The 21,344-nt window shown below is 41.8% G+C and overlaps 2 protein-coding genes across 2 annotated transcripts in view; both read left to right on the top strand.

Moving 5' to 3' along the window:
• LOC137260980 (MOB kinase activator 3B-like) overlaps positions 1-21,344 on the top strand; it is a 357,679-nt gene that overhangs the window by 27,010 nt on the left and 309,325 nt on the right. The window lies entirely within an intron of this gene.
• Positions 1,383-20,861, top strand: LOC137260977 (uncharacterized). The gene is made up of 5 exons (XM_067798568.1): positions 1,383-2,136; positions 8,110-8,318; positions 18,504-18,664; positions 19,211-19,386; positions 20,254-20,861. The coding sequence occupies exons 1-5, from the start codon at positions 1,830-1,832 to the stop codon at positions 20,298-20,300; spliced, it is 900 nt and encodes a 299-aa protein (XP_067654669.1). The 5' UTR covers positions 1,383-1,829; the 3' UTR covers positions 20,301-20,861.

The following is a 21,344-nucleotide window of genomic DNA, read 5'->3' as shown; positions in this document are numbered from 1 at the left end:
AATAAGAGCAATACCCGAAGCTCAAAATCAGTTTAAATCTACACTTGACGTTTTGACAGGATAATTGTGAACATTTTTGTGTTTCCTTTTTAGCGTGTCGAGTCTTCACAAGTCAAAACATTGATTACAGAATCGTTTCCTGTTTACTGGGTTCCGTCCTGTTGTGCAGCTTAGTGCTATAACCAGTCCAGAATTTTAGACTAATTCATTTAACTGGATTCATAAATATTGATCAGTATGATTTGATAAGCCTATTCACTTGTATATTGCAACACTACGCGCCTTCTAATCCTTGCACAAGCGTCGTATTGCGTGCCCTGTCGTACAGGGAGCTCTGGCAAGTGAAAACCTGGAAATTGTGGAAATCTCTAAACGAGACTCTGCCGCTAGAATAGTTTGGAGGCCTGGTACGGAACATGTACTGTATCAATCTCATTGTGCGTTATAGAAATACACTGTCTAAGCGCCAGAAATGCATAACAGGCGTAACCAGCGAGCCAGCTGCATTGCGAATCATGCAAATTTAAATTGACCGGTGTATTTTGTAAGTACCACTTAACCCCACACAGTTGGCGTTGTCTGATTGGTTTAATCCGTTTAGCCGTTTCGCATTCGATTGGACCGCCATAGGTCGCTCAAAGGTTACCTGACGCGACCAGGTTTTGTTAGACCCAGTGTAGGAGTGTAACGAATAACACTGGGGCTAAGTTTACTTAGACTGACTGATTCCACGCCTGATTTAAAGACATATTTAATTTTACATTATTGAATGTTTTAAGGAAGTCGAATAATACAAACACACCCCTGAAACTCATCTGTTAATACCATGATTAAATCAGCCTGGTTTTATAGTCTTTTCAACCAAGTAATATCGGAACGGTTATCTCAACTAACTCCACGCACGCTAAACTCATGTTTCGCTTCATTAAAACTACGGAAAATATTTAGACATGTAGTTTATTATTGCCCAGATATTGTACCATAATTCCCCAGTCGACATACATCAGTCTCAAAATCAATTGCCTGTTATCAGATCATCATTAGCAGTGGCAAGGCATGAACGCTGGCAGGGAACGGCCTTTGAATACCGACATCACAATAAGCCATGACAAGTGATAATTATCTATACAAAATAAGGCCATTTTCAGTAGCGTTTATGGCATTGGCGTTTGTCAGTAATGTACTAACCAGCGTAAGAGCGACTGGTCCGATTGTCGACCAAACGTCAAATGTCCGGGTATTTCAGCGAACCGTTTTCTCCACCATGGAAATTGTCCATTTTTTTCTAAGATAATTGGATCGTTACGGAAGGGGGTTAGTGAAACAATCTAAGCCGGTTTGCATTTTTCATGAGTAGTACGGTGTCACTCTGAAATGAAATGTCGTGAGACAAAATGGTGGACGCTGCCAGAACGTGGTATTAATCTACAGGCGCTGGGACAACGCACCATGCAACGAGGACAGTTAAATGGATAATTTCACTTAGATTTGCCTTCCAACCGCTTTAAAACCGGAGCTCTCTGTCAAACGACTGACATGCGAACGCCGGTAATTTGCTTGGGTCTGCTGCCTTCAACTTTGTTTCATTCCTCTGTTGTGACAACAAATCATGCTGTTATGTTTAAAGTAGAAACATAAGAATTTCACGGTCGACGTACCAATATAGGAATGACTGCCAAATCAGTGCTATAGTGTATAACCCTGTGTTTGTGTGACGAACAGCACCGCCCCACTGCCGTGACTTCAAAGTGGGTCATTAAACTTTATCATCCGTTACAAACGCCGTGTGTTCTTCTGGAGCGGTTGCCCTTTGGTGGCGAGCCCTTGCAATGTTCCTCCTATTGCTTTCAATAGGACTGGCGTTGAACGTTGCGCACGGCGAGTTCTACAGAGGGAAGGAGGGGTATCGTCTCATCAATTCGGGGGGTTCGAACCCGGAATGTTCCCGGAGTGATTGTTCCCTTTCGCGATCTGAATGTGCAGTTCTTTGTAGTCAAGAGAACTTGACATGCATGAGCTTCAACTACAAGTCAGCGGACGGTTCGTGTGTTTTGAATCAGGGCGAGCTGTACACCTTTGACGCAAGGATTGAGGAGAACCTGTCCTGGGCCTATTACGGACCCGTTGCCAAAGAAGGTAAACAGTATTTTAAATTATTTCTTAGTTCTCTGTATTTCCGTTCTTGAAACTAATACCATGCGTCTTGACAAGCCTATTATTTATTGAAGTTGAGTTATCCGTACGTTCTATTGATTCCTGATATTCCTTGTGTGTGTTAAAACCGACAGTAAACGAACTGAGGATATATCATTTATTTCATCAGATCAATGTTGTCTAATATAAATATTACCAAATTCGATAACTCATAGAAAGATTGTTCCTTGTACATCCGGAATATGTTGCTGAATGTTGCCAGTGCCACGCCCGTACTCTTAGAATTTACCGTTTACGGAATTGCACCAAGCTGTCACTCCATGTGATAACAGGAATACTGTTTACACTTCACTCAACGAAGCCAGGCCCCTTGTGTTTGGAACTCGTTCTTGTCAAGCCTTTATAGCCGCTGAAATAATAAACATGATTATATATGAAGTTCATCACTGATCTATTCCATGTTCCACAACGGTACCGTGATATCAAGACAATCAGACATCCCCTTCGTAAATATACGTCAGCTCTACCTAGAGGCAGTCATAAGTACCCTTCGTTAACATACGTCAGCTCTACCTAGAGGCAGTCATAAGCCCCCTTAGTTAACATACGTCAGCTCTACCTAGAGGCAGTCATAAGTCCCCTTCGTTAACATACGTCAGCTCTACCTAGAGGCAGTCATAAGCCCCCTTAGTTAACATACGTCAGCTCTACCTAGAGGTAGTCATAAGCCCCCTTAGTTAACATACGTCAGCTCTACCTAGAGGTAGTCATAAGTCCCCTAAGTTAACATACGTCAGCTCTACCTAGAGGTAGTCATAAGTCCCCTAAGTTGACATACGTCAGCTCTACCTAGAGGCAGTCATAAGTCCCCTAAGTTAACATACGTCAGCTCTACCTAGAGGTAGTCATAAGCCCCCTTAGTTAACATACGTCAGCTCTACCTAGAGGCAGTCATAAGTCCCCTAAGTTAACATACGTCAGCTCTACCTAGAGGTAGTCATAAGTCCCCTAAGTTAACATACGTCAGCTCTACCTAGAGGTAGTCATAAGCCCCCTTAGTTAACATACGTCAGCTCTATCTAGAGGCAGTCATAAGTCCCCTTCGTTAACATACGTCAGCTCTACCTAGAGGCAGTCATAAGCCCCCTTAGTTAACATACGTCAGCTCTACCTAGAGGTAGTCATAAGCCCCCTTAGTTAACATACGTCAGCTCTACCTAGAGGTAGTCATAAGTCCCCTAAGTTAACATACGTCAGCTCTACCTAGAGGTAGTCATAAGCCCCCTTAGTTAACATACGTCAGCTCTACCTAGAGGCAGTCATAAGTCCCCTTCGTTAACATACGTCAGCTCTACCTAGAGGCAGTCATAAGCCCCCTTAGTTAACATACGTCAGCTCTACCTAGAGGTAGTCATAAGCCCCCTTAGTTAACATACGTCAGCTCTACCTAGAGGCAGTCATAAGTCCCCTAAGTTAACATACGTCAGCTCTACCTAGAGGTAGTCATAAGCCCCCTTAGTTAACATACGTCAGCTCTACCTAGAGGCAGTCATAAGTCCCCTAAGTTAACATACGTCAGCTCTACCTAGAGGTAGTCATAAGTCCCCTAAGTTAACATACGTCAGCTCTACCTAGAGGTAGTCATAAGCCCCCTTAGTTAACATACGTCAGCTCTACCTAGAGGCAGTCATAAGTCCCCTAAGTTAACATACGTCAGCTCTACCTAGAGGCAGTCATAAATCCCCTAAGTTAACATACGTCAGCTCTACCTAGAGGTAGTCATAAGCCCCCTTAGTTAACATACGTCAGCTCTACCTAGAGGTAGTCATAAGCCCCCTTAGTTAACATACGTCAGCTCTACCTAGAGGCAGTCATAAGTCCCCTAAGTTAACATACGTCAGCTCTACCTAGAGGCAGTCATAAGCCCCCTTAGTTAACATACGTCAAGACAATCACCAGTATCCTACTTTAGCATACGCCAGCTGTACCACAGGACAATCATATGCTAACATACCTCTTGTCTACCACAAGGCAACCTACGTTGCAAAGTTTCCTACGTTAAAATACGTCAGATCTACCACATGACAATCATAAGTCTCCCTAAGTTAATATACGTCAGTTATACCACAAGACAATCATAAGTCCCATACGTTAACATACGTCAGCTCTACCACATGACAATCATAAGTCCCCTATGTTAACATACCTCGGCTCCACCACAGGACAGTAAGTCTCTTAAATTAACATCCGTCTGCTCTACCACAAGACTATCGTAAGTCTCCTACGTTTATATACGTCAGTTCTACCACAAGACATTTGTAAGTCTCCTACGTTAACATACACCGGCTCTACCACAACACAATCATAAGTCTCCTACCTCGACATACGTAAGCCCTACCACAGGACAATCATAAGTCCCCTACGTTAACATACCTCGGCTCTACCACAGGACAACCACAAGTCTCTTACATTTTATACACGTCAGTTCTTCCACTACGACCCGTTTTACAAAGTGGCCGTAACATGACGAGTGTCGTAAGTCTGTGTTGAAGCACGGAAGCTACGACGTCATGACATTGTTCAACACTTGTTCAACATCAGTTCAGTAAAACCGCCTGTTTGCTTTAATCAGTCACTGATTGGCTATAATTTACAGGAACTTATGCAACTTGCTTTCACATAACGAAGACGTTATTGCCAATATTACCAGGCCGGTAATACACAATGTAGTAAGAGGTCATAGGAACCTAAACGCGTGTGAACGCGCAATGTCAGGAGGTATCAGTTTCACGTGGTTTCGCTTTGAAATGACTTGTAAATTTAATTTCAATGAACGATCAAAACCGGAAACTTGATCCGGACCAATTCGTTCAGGTATCCGGACATGTCAACAGTTTTTGCATAATGGCATAATGGTGTGATCTGATTCTGATTGTAAAGACAGCACACGTAGAACAATGAAATACGGGCGATGTGCTAGCCCAACAGTTCAGGCTTTCGCTCGTCACGCCGCCGACCCGTGTTCGATTCCCAACATGGGATCAAAACGTGAAAGCCATTTCTAGGGTTGCCGGAATATTGCTGAAAGCGCCGCAAAAAATTCTCACTCACTCAAACGTAGTATCCTTTGTCTTTAAAAATAGACTTTCCTGTGTTTATGTGATCATACGATACCTAGAGGCAGTCAGTGAGACAAGACAGTAATAATTTGAAGACTTACCAGATTAAATGAACTATCTCAACCTGTGATTGCTGTTGAATTACCCACGCACAGTTATTAAAATGTTTAAAAAATTTCTTTTAAAAACTCTTTTAAAAGCATATAGGAACTGAAATTGGACCGAAATGACCTGGAAACGATGTCTCAAAACTGTTTACATAATATTTAATTAACTGTCTTGTAAAGACAGCATCCGTGATGAAAATTCATAGCATGACTTCAGTGCAAGACATGTAATACCAGGAATGGAGTGTGAATCTAAATGTCTTTTTAAGTGTATGATGCAGTTAGTACAATTCAGTAGAATCTACGCATTTTGTTTGTAAAATTGTCCATAATCGTCTATCGTGTGTAACATACATTAATTTTTGAAAATAGTTGAGCCGAATACGTAGCAAGGGTATCAACTAGCCTATGTTTTAGTCAGATGTCGAGCACCTTTGCCTCCGAAAGAGAACTATGTAAATACCAAGTGAGCGAAATTTGGCCGAGTCTAACTAGTAATTTCGACAATACGTCATTAACAGATTTAACATCTTTAAAATGAAAAGGCAGACATTAAAAGTTGAAAAAGCAATGCTTTTCAAATGGTATCAGCTTAGGGTGGATAAAGGTTGTAACCCATAAAAAGTAACTAACCGTTTTCGAAGTCTGAAAGTTCGTATTAAGCTTAGAAAAGCATTTCAGGAGACTTATCGATTCACTTCACGATCAGATGCTTGATCAATATTAATCTTGCATTTTTTACTTTTACAACCTATTAGCGAGAACACGCTTGATGGAACCTTTGTACCTCTGTAATACATCATATATAATATACAATTTAGTAAGGGTTAATCGGTGGAATACCTAATTACAAATGTTTGGAACAATAGTCGGTCATGGGTTTTGTAACGAAAGATTTACACCTGAATCGAAGAGAAATAGAGGCTTTAATATCTTATACATCCTCCGTGATTCTTATTATGTGCAGACAACCATTTCGATACACCTGGCTTGAATATTCATTGGGGTCCGTTAAATGATTCGTGACTGTTGATACTCTCTTTGACGTAGCTAAGAGACATGCGATTCTTCGAATTGTTCACATGAAAAACATCACAAAAATACGAGAACATTTGGTACATGTCAACCAGAATACACATGACTGATGTAATACCCTCTTTCCACTTCACTGATGTGACAAATCGAAATGATCTTCCACATATATACTTTACTGTTCCGTGGAAAGTGTACTTTCGAAACTTTTGAAAGCAATTTTAAAGGGTTTATTATGGACAAGCTTTATGTATAACAACTCCTTTATTCCGCGATTGGCGTCTCGATAAAGATACTTGTACCCTTGTCATTGCTGCTCGGCAACGGCAACAGGAATCGGAATAGAAAGTCGTAAACAAAGAAGTTGTTATCCATAAAGTTTGTACTTCCCAGCTTATGCAATGCAACTCAAGAAAGTTTCAAGTGGGTGCTTAAATGCTAATCATTTGTTCAACACATCAGGAACAATTTCATGTCGCGGTACAGCTGGAATATGCAGTGCTGATATCTCAGCTGCCTCTTATTCCCTGTCATGGAGAAATTTTGTATTTAGGAGCTGAAACAAAACTGGTGTCATATCTATGGCGGCCATCTTGAATATTAGCCGCAATCTTAGTATTTTTGAGTATTATAGTATTTATATGAAACTGTTAAAAATATTATATCCTAAAAATCATACAGCAGATGAAGTGTTACAGCATTTTTCATGCTCACTATGAACACAAGTTTACAAAATAACAAACAACATTATACTATATCATGGATTATTTATATATCAGTTGAATTCGAGAGCAAAAAAGGATCTAAACCATGTGTCCTATCAAGGTCGTCAAGGAGAAACGGGCATGGCACAATCCTGTTTGCGATGAATAAATGTAGGTAAACTCATCATGATAGTAAGGTGTAAATGTCGCCGTACAAAAGGCGATTAGTGCTTTGACAGGTGCCATCAATTCAGCATGTTATGGTGCGTACTGTTTGTGCACACTGTGAAATAAACAAGAAAATAGGTGAGTTACCGCTACAAATTCTGACGAGGAATTTTGGCTCGGAATAGAGAAGTCACGATTTTTCGAGTTTCCGAAGACCCTTACTGCCTGAGTACTGCTTCGACTTTTGTGCCCTATGTGTCATTTTGTGGGTACATATATGTGTGTATGCTTGTAATGGGATAAATACAGTTATCACTGTTGAATTTGCTCTAAAACACACTTGGTGTGTTGACCTCGTTACATCCTTTTCGTATTGTATAGAGCTAAGACCCCTTTTGTGACAGTACATACCTTGATGACTATAATTTGTGTCGTCAAAGGCCGGTATAAACCTCGTTCGAGCCGGACGAGGCCACCAAACACTAACTATTCCTGACAGTTAGAACAATGGGTTCTTGTCCTTTAAGAACACTTTCTATACTTATGTCCTGCACCAACGCTACACTGGTCCTACTTTTGGGCCCAATGCTATTCTTAGATCTATGAACATAAGCTTTGAAAGAAATTTAATCCAAGCCAGATCACAAAACGTCTATTTATATGTTTCTACACTGGCGTCTTGTTGCCTCTCATATTGACTTGAATATCCTCCGAGGAAGTTCTCAAAGGTTAGCCTATTACTAAAGGATTTAAGGACCTATCCCAAAAAGGCCATGGAGCCTATGTCGCTGCTTGCAATTATATTTTCTTGTGTGCTTTTTACAGTCAGCAGCGACGAGTGGACGCTTGTCTTCAAGGCGGTCAGTGGGTCTGGTATAAACTTCATAGAGTCCTGGTCACAGCCTGGGGTGGCACATGACCTGGAGCTGACCAATCAGAACCCTGATTCCTTCTCGAAGTATGGCGCATCCTCAAGCTACCCTTTCTATCGATCTCACTGGTTGGATGATTGGTCTACGGCTGGGATCAAGGAGGTGAGTGAGTTTAGTTTTACGCCGCTTTTAACAATATTCCAGCAATATCACGGTGATAAACACTAGAAATGGGCTTCACACATTGTAGATGTGGGGAATCGAAACCGGGTCTTTGGCGTGACGAACGGACACTTTAACCGCCACTCTACGCCACCCTCTACTACCCCAAGGAGGTACAAGGATATATACATGAAAATCGTAAAACTACTGCCTAGCAGCACAATTTTGATTTGCCAAAAAACCAAAACGACCAAACATACAAATGACAACGCTCCCAAACAGAAACCATTCGCCGAAATAGTACAAATAGCGCCAAATCACCGCTTATGACCGTCTTATCAACCATATTTATCATGGCGTTCTGAGGCCGCGAAGTTGAAGAATAGGGTGTCTATGGGGGTAGGACTTGGGGCCGATCCTATTCACCATAGATACTGCACCTTTGGGAGATATAGCTCTCCGTCGTGGTCTGTCGATACACCTCTGCGCAGATGGCACGCAACTTTATCTTGCATTCAAACCCACCGTCCAGAGATGTAACAGCTCGGCTTTCAGTCGGATGGCACTCTGTGCAGAGGACATTAAACACTGGATGGCTTGCCACTTCTTCAAGCTGAACAGCGGGAAAACGGAACAAATGGTCTTCAGTTCCAAATCTGCACAACAGAAGTTGAGTCTTCCATCATTTCACATTGGTGACCATATCATGAACCCAGCACAGGAGGCAAGGAATCTTTGTCTTTGCGTCAACTCTCTCCGACGATCAAACATCAAGAACGTATGCCGCAGAGCATATGCCAATATCGGCAATATCAGCCAAATAAGGAAGTTCATCACTACCAAAGCTGCTGTCCTTTCACGTGTGCTCTCGCATCTGGACCGTTACAAGATCCTCATCAACAAGCTACAGCGAGTACAGAACTCAGCAGCCAGAGTGGCGACGAGAACAAGGATATCGGATAGCATAACACCTGTTCCAAACCGCCTTCTTTGGTTGAAAGTTGGGTGTGAAATACAAGTACTGATGCTTGTGTTTAAGTCAAAGCATAAACTTGCTCCACCTTATCTTCAGAATCTCTCCACAGATTATCAACCAGCCAGCCTTACGGTCAGCTAGCCAGAATCTGCTCGATCCTCCATCTTCAAGGTCAGCAAGCTATGACGACTGCTGCTTAGCAGGATTTGTGGAACTCGCTTACAGAAAACATACGATCTATAATGAGTCAAAAAAGAAACTTCACAAAATGGTTTTTTTTTTAAATAATGAATAATATTTCTCTGATGACACATCTATGTATCCGAAATGGGATCCCTATCTTTCGATTCTAGAAAAACGTTAACGAAACCCACTCAAACCCATCGATTCGTCGTGCAAATGACGTTAGTGCCAAATCAGGTTTTGCAAGTGCAGTCTATCACGTGATCTTCGTATTGAAGTTTTCTTCATTTGCACGTGTTTGCATTGGCCTCAAGAATTGAAAAAAAACTCACACCTTTTTAAACCACAGTTCTAACGGTACATTAAATGCCACGATTGTCAAATGTGCAACGTGAACATGTTGCAAGTTGCAAGCGGGAAGATCAGTTATTGACGTCGCAAGAGCAATGGGATGCAACCTTCCTATTGACTTGCGAGGTCGTCTACAACAAACTGGCACCACTTCTGACCACCCAAGGTCGGGTCGTCCATGTGTGACGTCGCGGGCAGAAGACCGTCAAATCGCCCTACGTGACAGATTTCTGCCGACTACACTTAACCAGGGCTGAGGTCGACTGTCCTCACAGACCATTCGAAATCGGTTGCGGGCTGCCAATCTCCGTTATCGACATCCATATCGTGGGTCAATATTGACGCCGTTTCATCAATGTCAACGTCTGTTGTGGGCCCAACGTCACCTCCGATGGACCCAGAGGGACTGGAATCGAGTCGGCTTTAGTAATGGACGGCAGGCATAGAGTCTGGAGACAACGTCGTGAACGGCATGCCCAATGTTGTGTACAAGAAGTCGACAGATTCGGGCTCGGAAGTTGTATGGTGTGGGGTGCTTTCAGTGGGAACAACCGTTACCAACTTCTGGGGAAACCTCACAGCTGCTGCTTACCGCGACCAGGTGCTCACCCCTGAACTCGTTCCTTTCATGACGGCCCAATGTTGTGTACAAGAAGTCGACAGATTCGGGCTCGGAAGTTGTATGGTGTGGGGTGCTTTCAGTGGGAACAACCGTTACCAACTTCTGGGGAAACCTCACAGCTGCTGCTTACCGCGACCAGGTGCTCACCCCTGAACTCGTTCCTTTCATGACGGCTCATGGCCCAGGTCTACAGTTCCAGCATGATAATGCTCGGCCGCATACCGCAATGTTGACACGGCATTTCCTTCAAAACGCTGGAATCAACGTCATGAACTGGACATCGAAGTCCCTAGGCCTTAATCCAATAGAGCACGTTTGGGATGCAGTTGGGAGAAGGCTCCGTGATCTTAGGAACCAACCTCAGAATCTGCAGGAACTAGGCGCTACCTTGGAAAAAGCAATGGCGCAGAATCCCCAACCACATGTTCAGAAGCATCCGGCAGTCAATAAGGAGACGGTGTTTGGCAGTGGTGAATGCACAGGGCGGCCATACACAATACTGAACTGAGAAATGCTGTATACCCATGTTTTGGAACGGTGGTTTAGCCTAATGGAACTGATTGTGGCACTGTCAGTGTATCGAGTACATCACACAGATCTCAGCAATGAAATAATAACAATTTAACCATCGTACCATCACTTGTTCTTTTATGGTGCCCTGGAGAAAGAATGTGAAGTTTCTTTTTTGACTAAGTATATTTCGTATCTTGATGATTTCAAGAATTTCACCAGGACTCGCTTGTTCCAGAAGGCATACGAAAAGACATTCCTAGCATTGTGCATCTCCATACGTTGTCAGACTCTAGCAGCGATTCGAGCACTGAAATACAGCACCATAGAATATGGCCCTCAACATTTTTTAGGTTTCTGACCTCCAGTCTCTTTCAGTAACAGAGCTTCGGTGGAAACAAATTGTTAAAAATAAGAGAAAAGTGAAAATAGAAGACTCGCCATTGATTCTGATTAGACTATGAGCCTGTGTCTATGAAACATACTAGTATATCATGTGGTTTGAATGAAAGCTATTTGCGGAAAGGTGGCCCACCGATGGCATTTCGTCACCAGCACATGTAACGTCAAGTCATGTTCTTTACTTATTGTACGGGTCAAATAGGGAAGTATATTGGAGGCTATGACTTTAAACTTGCGCGTCTGGTGAGGCAAGGTGGGCTCACATTTTCTGCATCATAAAGATTTGATCGTGATTCATAAGTACATGTTTATGGTGCATTCGGAATTGTATACTCTTAAAAAAAATAAAAGAAAGTCAAAATGAAATTCAAAAATGATACTTACAGTTTTGTACACATATGTACACTCAAACATTTTTTAGGGTTGCACATTGTTTCTGGAGTGTTTTAGAAGATCATGCTTGACCAGTGGCAACCGAAAATGATTTTGAAGGATTTTATCAACCAGGATTGTCATGATGTGCGTGGATGTCATGCAGCACGAATATCAGGCACAATGATTGTTTCCCACGTGCAAAGCATGAGTACAGCATGTGACTATGAAAGACCCAGATGAATCTCACAATTTCATCCACGATCTTTGCAAGTACTGTACACGAAAATGGGACGTCTCAACGCAGCCGATCGAAATCAGGCAATTGAACGATTGCAAGCTGACGAATCAAAGAGTGAGGTGGCAAGGATCTTCAGCGTTCATCCAAGCAGGAGGGGGGCTTTCGGCAACAATTATGACTCGGAATGATTTAACTTTCATAGTTTTCAAATCTGTTGTTTCACTCATGTATATGGTATTTTATGTTATGCATTCGGGTGTCTAGTGTCTGGTAATGCGTCTGTGTGTCTAATGTCTGGTAATGTGTCTGCATGTATGATGTCAGGGTAGATGTCATTATGTCTTTATCGTATCTACTGTGCCTCTGTGTATCTGTGTGCCTGATCTCTGGACAGTTTGAAGTTTTCGTAGTGCGTCTTTTTCTCTGTTTGTTGTCTGGGCATGCCTGATGTCTGTGTAGAATGTATGTGTGTCTGGTGTCTGCGAAGTGGGTCAATCTGGTGTCTTGACAGTTAGTTTGATGTCTTCGTTGTGCGCCTTTATGTCTGTTTGTTGTCAGTGTAGTGTCTGGTGTCTGTGTAGTGTGTTTGACGCTTGGTCCCGTGAAGATCCAGGTTAGAATAGATGTTCATCAAGCCATGTTTGTCTAGCGACTAACGGGACCGGGTGGTCAGGCTCGCTGACTTGGTTGACACATGTAATCGGTTCCCAACTGCGCAGATCGATGCGCATGCTGTTAATCACTGGATTGTCTGATCCAGATTTGATTATTTAGATACAACAGCCATATATCTGGAATATTGCTGATTGCGGCGTAAAACTAAACTCACTCACGCACACAACAGAACCTACCGTACAGCTGAAAGGTCCACAGTGTGTATCCAAATGTATTTCAGATAGAATGTGTTAATATAAATGAATTTCATGGGCACAAAAAGAGAGTGTATGATGTATGTGTATTGTCTGATGCCGATTGTAAATACCGGTAATATTGCAGAATAACGCAGCGCAGTGTGCAGGTGTTCCGTTTCTTTCCTGAAGTGTATAATTCATGAACACGAGTCTGCCAGTTCGCATGATTGATGAAGTACTTTCACAGCCAATTGCGCCGTTTAATATATCTGACATGCAGCCATTTATGTGAAATCGAACACGAAGCGATTTTCAATGTGTGATGTACAAAGTTATGTGTAAGGCCCATTGTTATGCATGGTCATTTAATTGCAAAACTATGTTGTATTTCTAACATTTAAGATATTTTACAACATTATAAATTACGTCTTAGGAGCATTTTTAACAAGATGGAAATCGATGTCGGCAAATGAACTACTTCTAGTTCAGACACAACAATTGCCTTTATGAATTTACGCTTTTAAGTTAATTTAAGGTAATAGATGTATTTATATAATTGTTACATTTTATTGCATAATGCTTTCAGACTATTTTATGTTTAGCGTTCTCATATTCTATATTATTTGATGCCTCAAATGGAGTTCCCACACTCGGTGCTTTCGTCATGGTCATTAACCGGTTCCGACTGACAAACTGCTTTTAATAAATCAGCTGTAACAGTTTTATTCACTTTTGCTTTTCCGCTTGCTTTTGTCTGGACTTTGTCAGGAACGTACGATGTCATTTGTGGCGCTGTTTTGTGTGGTTGGGAAAGGTGCGATGTGATTCCACGATGCGTTGCGGCATGATGCCATGTAATGCGTCGAGATGCAGTGTTGTACGTTGGCCTGCGGCGATGTGCGTTGCTGTGCGGTGAATTGCGGTGCGGTGCGGTGCGGTGCGGTGCGGTGCGGTGCGGTGCGGTGCGGTGCGGTGCGGTGCGGTGCGGTGCGATAAATTTAGATTGGGCTTGGTTGGTTAGTGATTGGGTTCTGTTCGGTAGCGTAGCGTTGCGTTGCGTTGCGTTACGGTACCACTGAATCCATACGTACTCCACGAAAAAGTTAAGGAGCTCCCCAATATTCAATATTTAAGCATTATATGGATCCTGATATGAACTATGAAATACCAAATAATTGAAAATTGAGGTAGTCCCTAACTTTTGCTGTTGAGTATATCTGCAGCTATAACAGCTATATAGGCTAGCTATATGGGACACTTTTACGTGTCAGATCAGTTCTCGTGTCATTAGTTCATCTCATTAAGCTTCCATCTTGCGTATTTAGTCATACCTTTATGCTCATGGCCTGCACAGACCCATAATCTGTTGTAACCATTTCATAAAGATTAATACCTGCACATTTATGTAAATGGAAACACACTCACACACACCGTTGCCACATACCCTTTGCTCGAATAAATCAAGGCATTAGGGCAAAGTCGCATAAACATACGAAACCAGTATTGATAGTCTTTAATCTGAACTCTTCAAAAAAACAAAAAAAAAAAATACAAGTGAGATATACTAAAAGTGTTTAAAATTAGTCTCGCACAGACAGACAGACACATTAGTGTGTGTGTCTGTGTCTGTGTGTGTGTTGTCATAAAAAATGCAAATGTCATTAAACGATACATTAAAAGTGCATCATGCATATATATATATATATATATATATATATATATATATATATATATATATATATATATATATATGTAGCACTAAACTCATATTTTGTATTTTACATTATTTTAGATTTGAAAATACTATTACCAACTATTACCTGCTATCACAAATATCGATTAGTATGACTGTGCTTCTCAATTTTACATTCGGTATCATTCTTCTTGTTCCGTCAAGGTGAGACGTCACGTCGAATGGTTGTCATGTCATATTGGACTCTTCGTACGTGGAATAATCTTATTAGAGGATATACGTGCTTTTTCCTTTCGTGCCCTAGTTTTGAACTAACTTTGATCTCTTCATAACTGCTTTGGTGGGAAGCCTAGAGGGCAAAGCGTTCGTAAAGCCCCCCAGACCCACCACACACCCTCCCCCACTGAACCCCGTATCATTTTTTTTCTCTTAAACTCGAAAGGAGTCACGCCGAAGACCTCAGGCTTGACGAACGAACGGTATAACTGCCAGATACTGTCAACGTCCCCTTTCTAAGATACATCTTTGTTAGGCTAGTCAACCTCATCAACACCCCACCCCCCCACCCCCCCACCCCACCACTCCCCACTGAACCCCCGTATCATTTTTTTTATATTATTCTTAAACTTGAAAGGAGTCACGACCTCTGACTGACCTACCCCTAACATGTGTTTGTCGACTAATCCATAATGATATAATTGTTTGTTTGAGCTTGTCTCCATTAGTAAATTGCGTTGTAATGAGCCATCAACAACTAGCCATCGTGATGAATGATCATTTTTGACAAATATAGAACTCAGCGCAGCAGACTGGGTCGCTCGATGCATGTAATGATAGGTTTAACATGAAACAAGATGAAACGCCTCGTTGACTGGGCTCCGCACCCCAGGACATATCCCCCGTGACTAAAGAACGCCCTGTAATAGCAGCTATGACCAGTGTCGTCAGTGCAATACCCCTGCGGTTAAATTGTCTTAAATCAATCAAAAACGTTTATCAAATGCCCTAAAATCAAAGTCGCGTGATTTTGACAACCATTTCACAATAATGTTTTATCGCCTACAATCACATGATTTGGTTTACTGCCGAACTCCGGGACGAATGATATGTATCAAAGAGTTTAGGAAATTATACCAGTCGTAAAACTAATTGTGTGAAACAAACAGCTGCAGAGTCAGTTTGAATAACCGAAATGTCAATGTTTCGTGAAAAATGAGCAGGCTATTAACAAACGTTGTTTTTAGACATATGTTGGAATATAATCGGTTTTATCGATTAGTATGGTTGTGCTTATCAATTGTACAATCGGTCTCACTCGGCTTGTTCCGTCAAGGCGAGAGGAATAATAATCATATTACGTTGGGGTACTCGAGGTGCCGTAAACTGTTTTGCTTGAAAAAAATATTTTAAGTAACTTTTTATGTTTCATATAATTCAGATCTGGACGTACGTATAGTGTGGACAACTACGTGTCCCAAATGAAAGAATGTCAGCCTCGAGAGCGAAATTTCGGTGTCTCGATACCAGCTTTGCCTTACTGAAAGGCGCGAAGTAGTTACCTGTTGTTACTCACCCTGAAGTTCTATAATTTTTGGCGTGATGGGGTACCTAGTGTTTAAGCGTTCACGTGTCACGCCGAAAACCCGGGTTCGATTCCCCACAGGGATACAATGTGGCGAGCCCATTTCTGGTCCCCGCGATTTTGTTGAAAAGACGTAAAAACATGCTCACACACATACACACACCCACTCACTCAGTCACTCACTCATACACTCACTCCCTCACTCATTCTGTATATTTAGTGTATTCTATCGTTTCATCGCCTAACCATTCTTACGATTTCCTACCACTTTTCACAACTAAGACTTCAAAAGGACAGCCTATATTGCGTACATTTCACAGATTGTTAAACCATTCTTTTAATTAGCTTCCCCGGTTTTTCATGAAGAAATATTAAAAGACCTTTTCCATTTTTGTTAACATAGTAAGACAGAAAAACATCACTGATTTATCATGTTTTCATCATTTGTTTTCCAAATGGAGACTCGAATAACTATCGCAGTGATATGCGATACTGGAATTTTTTTATTCTAACAGCCTGACATGTATAACGCCTAAGCAAGTCTATTTGATTATGCAGTCTCATCAAAATCAAATCTCACTAGGCACTTCTCACTACCACCAAAAAAGATTCTGAGGATATTCAATTTAGTGTAACGTGCCGACCGTGACCAATCAGAGCGTTCTTTACTGGATCCGGAAAGTGACAGCCATACGATGCTGTAATGTTGTTAAGGGTTATATTGAACTAATCTGGGATATTTTCAGCGAACATGTACGTATTATATGTCCAAATGATCTGGTAAATGTAAATGTATTAAGGTTTTCATACCGAAAGCTTGATGCTATAAACGTCACCGAGACTTTTATGCATGTGTTAACAATGATCTCTAGATCATTAGTCTAAGCGTTATTGCCGCCATTAAGCGAAATAACATAACGCCAAGTAACCCGTATCTTTATAAACCTCGATTGACAGACAGGGTAAGCAGATACACGCATGTGATGAGTGAGTGGGTGTGGTTTTTAGCTTTTTAGCAATATTAATTTTACGGTGGGGGACACCAGAAAGGGGCTTCACACATATTACCCATAAACCCGGATCTTCAGCGTGAAGAGAGAAAGCTTTGCCCACTATGTTACGAAAGCGCCCCCGGAGTTTTGGTATTTTTGCGGATAATATTTACTGTATATTGGAAGCTGTAAACAACACATTTGTGGCACTGGCTCTAAACCTTTAACAGTCAGTAACTGGCACATTACAATCAAAATACTGACAGACAAAATTTAATGAGTAACGTTGATGACGGACGTTGATCTGGTCCACCATGGTTCATAACCGACGGAAAGACCATTTCATCAGAACGACTGTGTTACGAAACCGTGGTCAAAGTGCCTTCACATTGAATAAGAGGCTACAGAGCAGGGCTGTAAGTGGTAAAATGAGTCAGTGTGAGTAGACAGATGGTAACTGAATGTTATAGGTCCACGTGTTGTCCCAATATTGAAGGTGTCGTTGGTGTCATCAGCCGTTGGACCACTCGTTGTTAAGCCTGTGTTCATTCGTCACCACTCGCCCCTTTCCGTAACCTCCAAATAGATATTCGGCTTGTTCCGCAATAACACGAGTTGGTTACGATGGCTAATATTACGCATGTCTTCGTATGAATCACTGTGTTTTGGGTGACTCAGTAATGGCGTGGTAATAGGTCACTGAGGTTTACTAAACAACTGACAGTTCTCCCGTGACAAAGTCATGGACGCGGACGCCGTTTAGAGTTTTATTATGACAAGGCATGAGGTCGTATTGTTACTGACTACCTTCAACAGGACAAAACCATCTTACTATGACCACTCTTACCGCTTGTCTTGGTACAAGACCTAACGGACATTAGGCCTTTTGGCCAGTCATAAAAAATCTGCGGTCATCTGAGTTTCAACTATAATCAGTCAGATGTCGGTGTTACACTTTTAAACTAATTACCTCATTACAGATTTAAATTTCACTACTTGTGGTTACGTTGTGTCGTCATAGTGTTGAGTAGTATATATTAAGTGTCGATGTTTATATAGTGCTGAGTAGTATATGTTAAGTGTCGATGTTTATATAGTGCTGAGTAGTATATGTTAAGTGTCGATGTTTATATAGTGTTGAGTAACATATGTTAAGTGTCGATATTTATATAGTGCTGAGTAGTTTATGTTAAGTGTCGATATTTATATAGTGCTGAGTAGCATATGTTAAGTGTCGATGTTTATGTAGTGTTGAGTAGTATATGTTAAGTGTCGATGTTTATATAGTGTTGAGTAGCATATGTTAAGTGTCGATATTTAAGTGTGATATATCAGTATTACATGTCAACAGTGTTATATTTATCGGATACCGGCATGTTCATGACTTCAACACATGCTTTCTGTGACTAGGTGAAGCTGGGGCTCTACGAGAACGGTACAGAGGTGTTGTCCATGACGTTTGACGGCGTGGGCAGCACCAGGGACAACTGGTTCTCCAAACCCCGACTACGCACGCATCCCTACACTGTAGATCTATCAGCCTTTTCGCCAGTCTTCTTCTCCATCCAGGGGTAGGCAGTTTACGGAAGGGAAGCCGCTTTTTTGTTTTTATAACCCGGAAGTTCACGGCACCACAAAGCAGAAAGACACATTATGACTGCTGCAGACGATGTCAGTCACCCTGACACATCAGCCGCATCCGGATAAGATGGTTTATGTCTGCTACCTCTACACATGTACGAGATTATCCCATTACACGAACTTAGGTCGACCATTGACATGAATAAAATGAAGTCGATCTCAGTCAGTCAGAATAAAGCTTTCTCAAACGTTATGGTAGTAATTTCAAAGTGGTCACTTCCTGTCTAGACTATGCTTTGAAGGTCAGTTCAAACTAGAAAAGAATTATTGACCAGAACAACTCAGTTTCTAGAATTTGTAACTAGTAGTCGTGATTGCACGTCAGTACCTCAAACTGAACAGGCATACACACGATGATTTTGACGGTTGATGACAAACTATCGTTAGAAATAGACCATGAAAACTATGCAATTGTATCCTAATTGCGTAGAGCGATGTTCTTGCTGTTGATCATTGGATTGTCCTCTCACCAACAGGCACTTGTTCCGGAAGTTCTACATCTCGATGTCGGCAGTCTTCAACAACTGCGACAACTTCGGCTGGCTTATCGTACCAAACATTGTGGGCAACGCTTGCAACTTTGACAAGGAGAGTCCCAAACCACAGTTTCTCTATGCTAAAGGTTCGGAGGGCACAGCGTTCAAAAACAAAGGTTTGTTCCGTCAATTGTAAAAGTAACAAATCCAGTTTCAGTCGCTTGTGGTGTTATGGCACGTGGGTCACGAATCAATGGTTGGTCAGAAGGGGAGATAACATGGACAGGTGACCGTATTCCCTGTTTTGATTGTTTACTGAGCTTCTGTACTGTCCTGTAAATACGTATAGCAGGTCTCATTTGTGTCTAGAACTGTGTTCGATTCCACCATGGGTTCAATATGAGAAGCCCATTTCTGCAGTGATATTGCTAAATTCAGTGACGTTAGGGTAGCCTAGTATTTAAGGCGTTCGCTTGTCACGCCGAAGACCTTAGTTTTCCCCACATGGGTACAATGTGTGAAGCCATTTCTGGTGTCCCATGTCGTGATATTTAGATATTGCTAAAAGCGGCGTAAAACCTCAGTGATCCACTCTTCGCCCAGCAGTAAATGTGTACACAGTGGAATGAAATGAATGTAAAATTTAATGTTAACATTCCACGCCTCACTGTTTTTTCGTATAATCCCCAGTAGGCTGAGAACACAACTCGAGTACACACGACAGAGTGACTACCGTAAATGTACCCCTTGAACACGCTTTAGGGCGTTATTCCGCACATTCTCAATATGCACATTAAAATAATATTGACCCGTAGCATGAAGAATACAATGGTGTAATTACTAAAGGCCCATAACTCTGTAGAGAGATGCGCTGCTCGGCAGTGAAAGGGTCCATTGTCCATTATGACCCTTGGCCTTGTTTTAAATCCAGACACAAACTACATACTAGCTACAATAATAATTATACCATACATTATCACCGTTCATATAAATTTCTTTTGGTAAATATCACATGAACGAATAACATAATTTTTGTGTTTTAGCGTATGGAAAAGCAGAGGTCCTTGCAGTCTTTGTGAAGTTTGTGTGAAGACGGAATGTGAAGTGAAATCCTCTGAGAAACCAAATGAATGCCATGAGCCCATCATTTGACAATAAAGGATTTCTCCTTAACTGGCTTGCTGGTAGTGACGCCGCTTCAGTGGCAAATGTGTGTTTGAATTGTTTCCCATTTCAGCCTCTTTTGTTGTTCTTACTCATATCGTCTGCGGATGGCTTTGGCTCCGGCAGTGGCCCAACGTATGAGACAGGTTCGACAGTTCCTTGTTTCCGTGGTAAACGTCCTTTGTGCCACTTTGGGCTTCCCTCCGGGACGGTGGTGTAGTCCAATAGTCAAAGCGTTCGGTCGTCGCGCTGATAACCCTGGTTCGATTCCCCTCATGGATACAATGCATGATGACATTTTCTGGACCCCCCTCCCCACTCCCAGGGGTTCTCTCAATTACTGCACACACAGACTTAACTCGCTAATTACATGTACAAGTAAACCAATACTGAACTAAGATTAATTTATCTTTGATGCAACCATGTGCTGTAAAGACCAGGCGGTAGTGGCTCGCATGTCGCACTGGCAAAGTGCTGCCATTTGCTGCGCTGATTGGTGGGTTGGAATGCCTTTTTATAACAACGGTTTCTTGGTTTGATGGGGCGGTGGGGTAACCCAGTGGTTTAAGCGTTCCGCCGCTTGTCAAGCCGAAGACCCGGGTTCGATTCCCCACATGGATTTCTGGTGTCCCCTGCCGTGGCTAGGTGTAGAGTGTATGAGAAGACAGTACATAAACACTATCTGTATAGTCTCGTTAATGTGTTTAGCATGCAGTACTACTGAACCAACAGCATATGGGTATCCGGAAGGATAATATGTGATTGGAAAACAGATTTCCCTAAAAACAGAAAGCAGTCGTTGGCAAGGGTCATAATTGTCTTGATCGTTATTTCATCTAACCTGTTGCTTATCAAATATATGCATGTCCTCACGTGAGCATTTAATAGCTTTCTCTACGCAATACAATATGAACTTCATAACCGATATTTAGGAGCATACCAATAACACAACAGAAACATCATTCCATAT

The sequence above is a fragment of the Haliotis asinina genome, chromosome 14 (assembly GCF_037392515.1).
Source record: "Haliotis asinina isolate JCU_RB_2024 chromosome 14, JCU_Hal_asi_v2, whole genome shotgun sequence".
Classification (NCBI taxonomy): Eukaryota; Metazoa; Mollusca; class Gastropoda; order Lepetellida; family Haliotidae; genus Haliotis; species Haliotis asinina.
The sequence above is the reverse complement of the archived record's forward strand: the minus strand, read 5'-3'. Positions and strand labels throughout refer to the sequence as shown.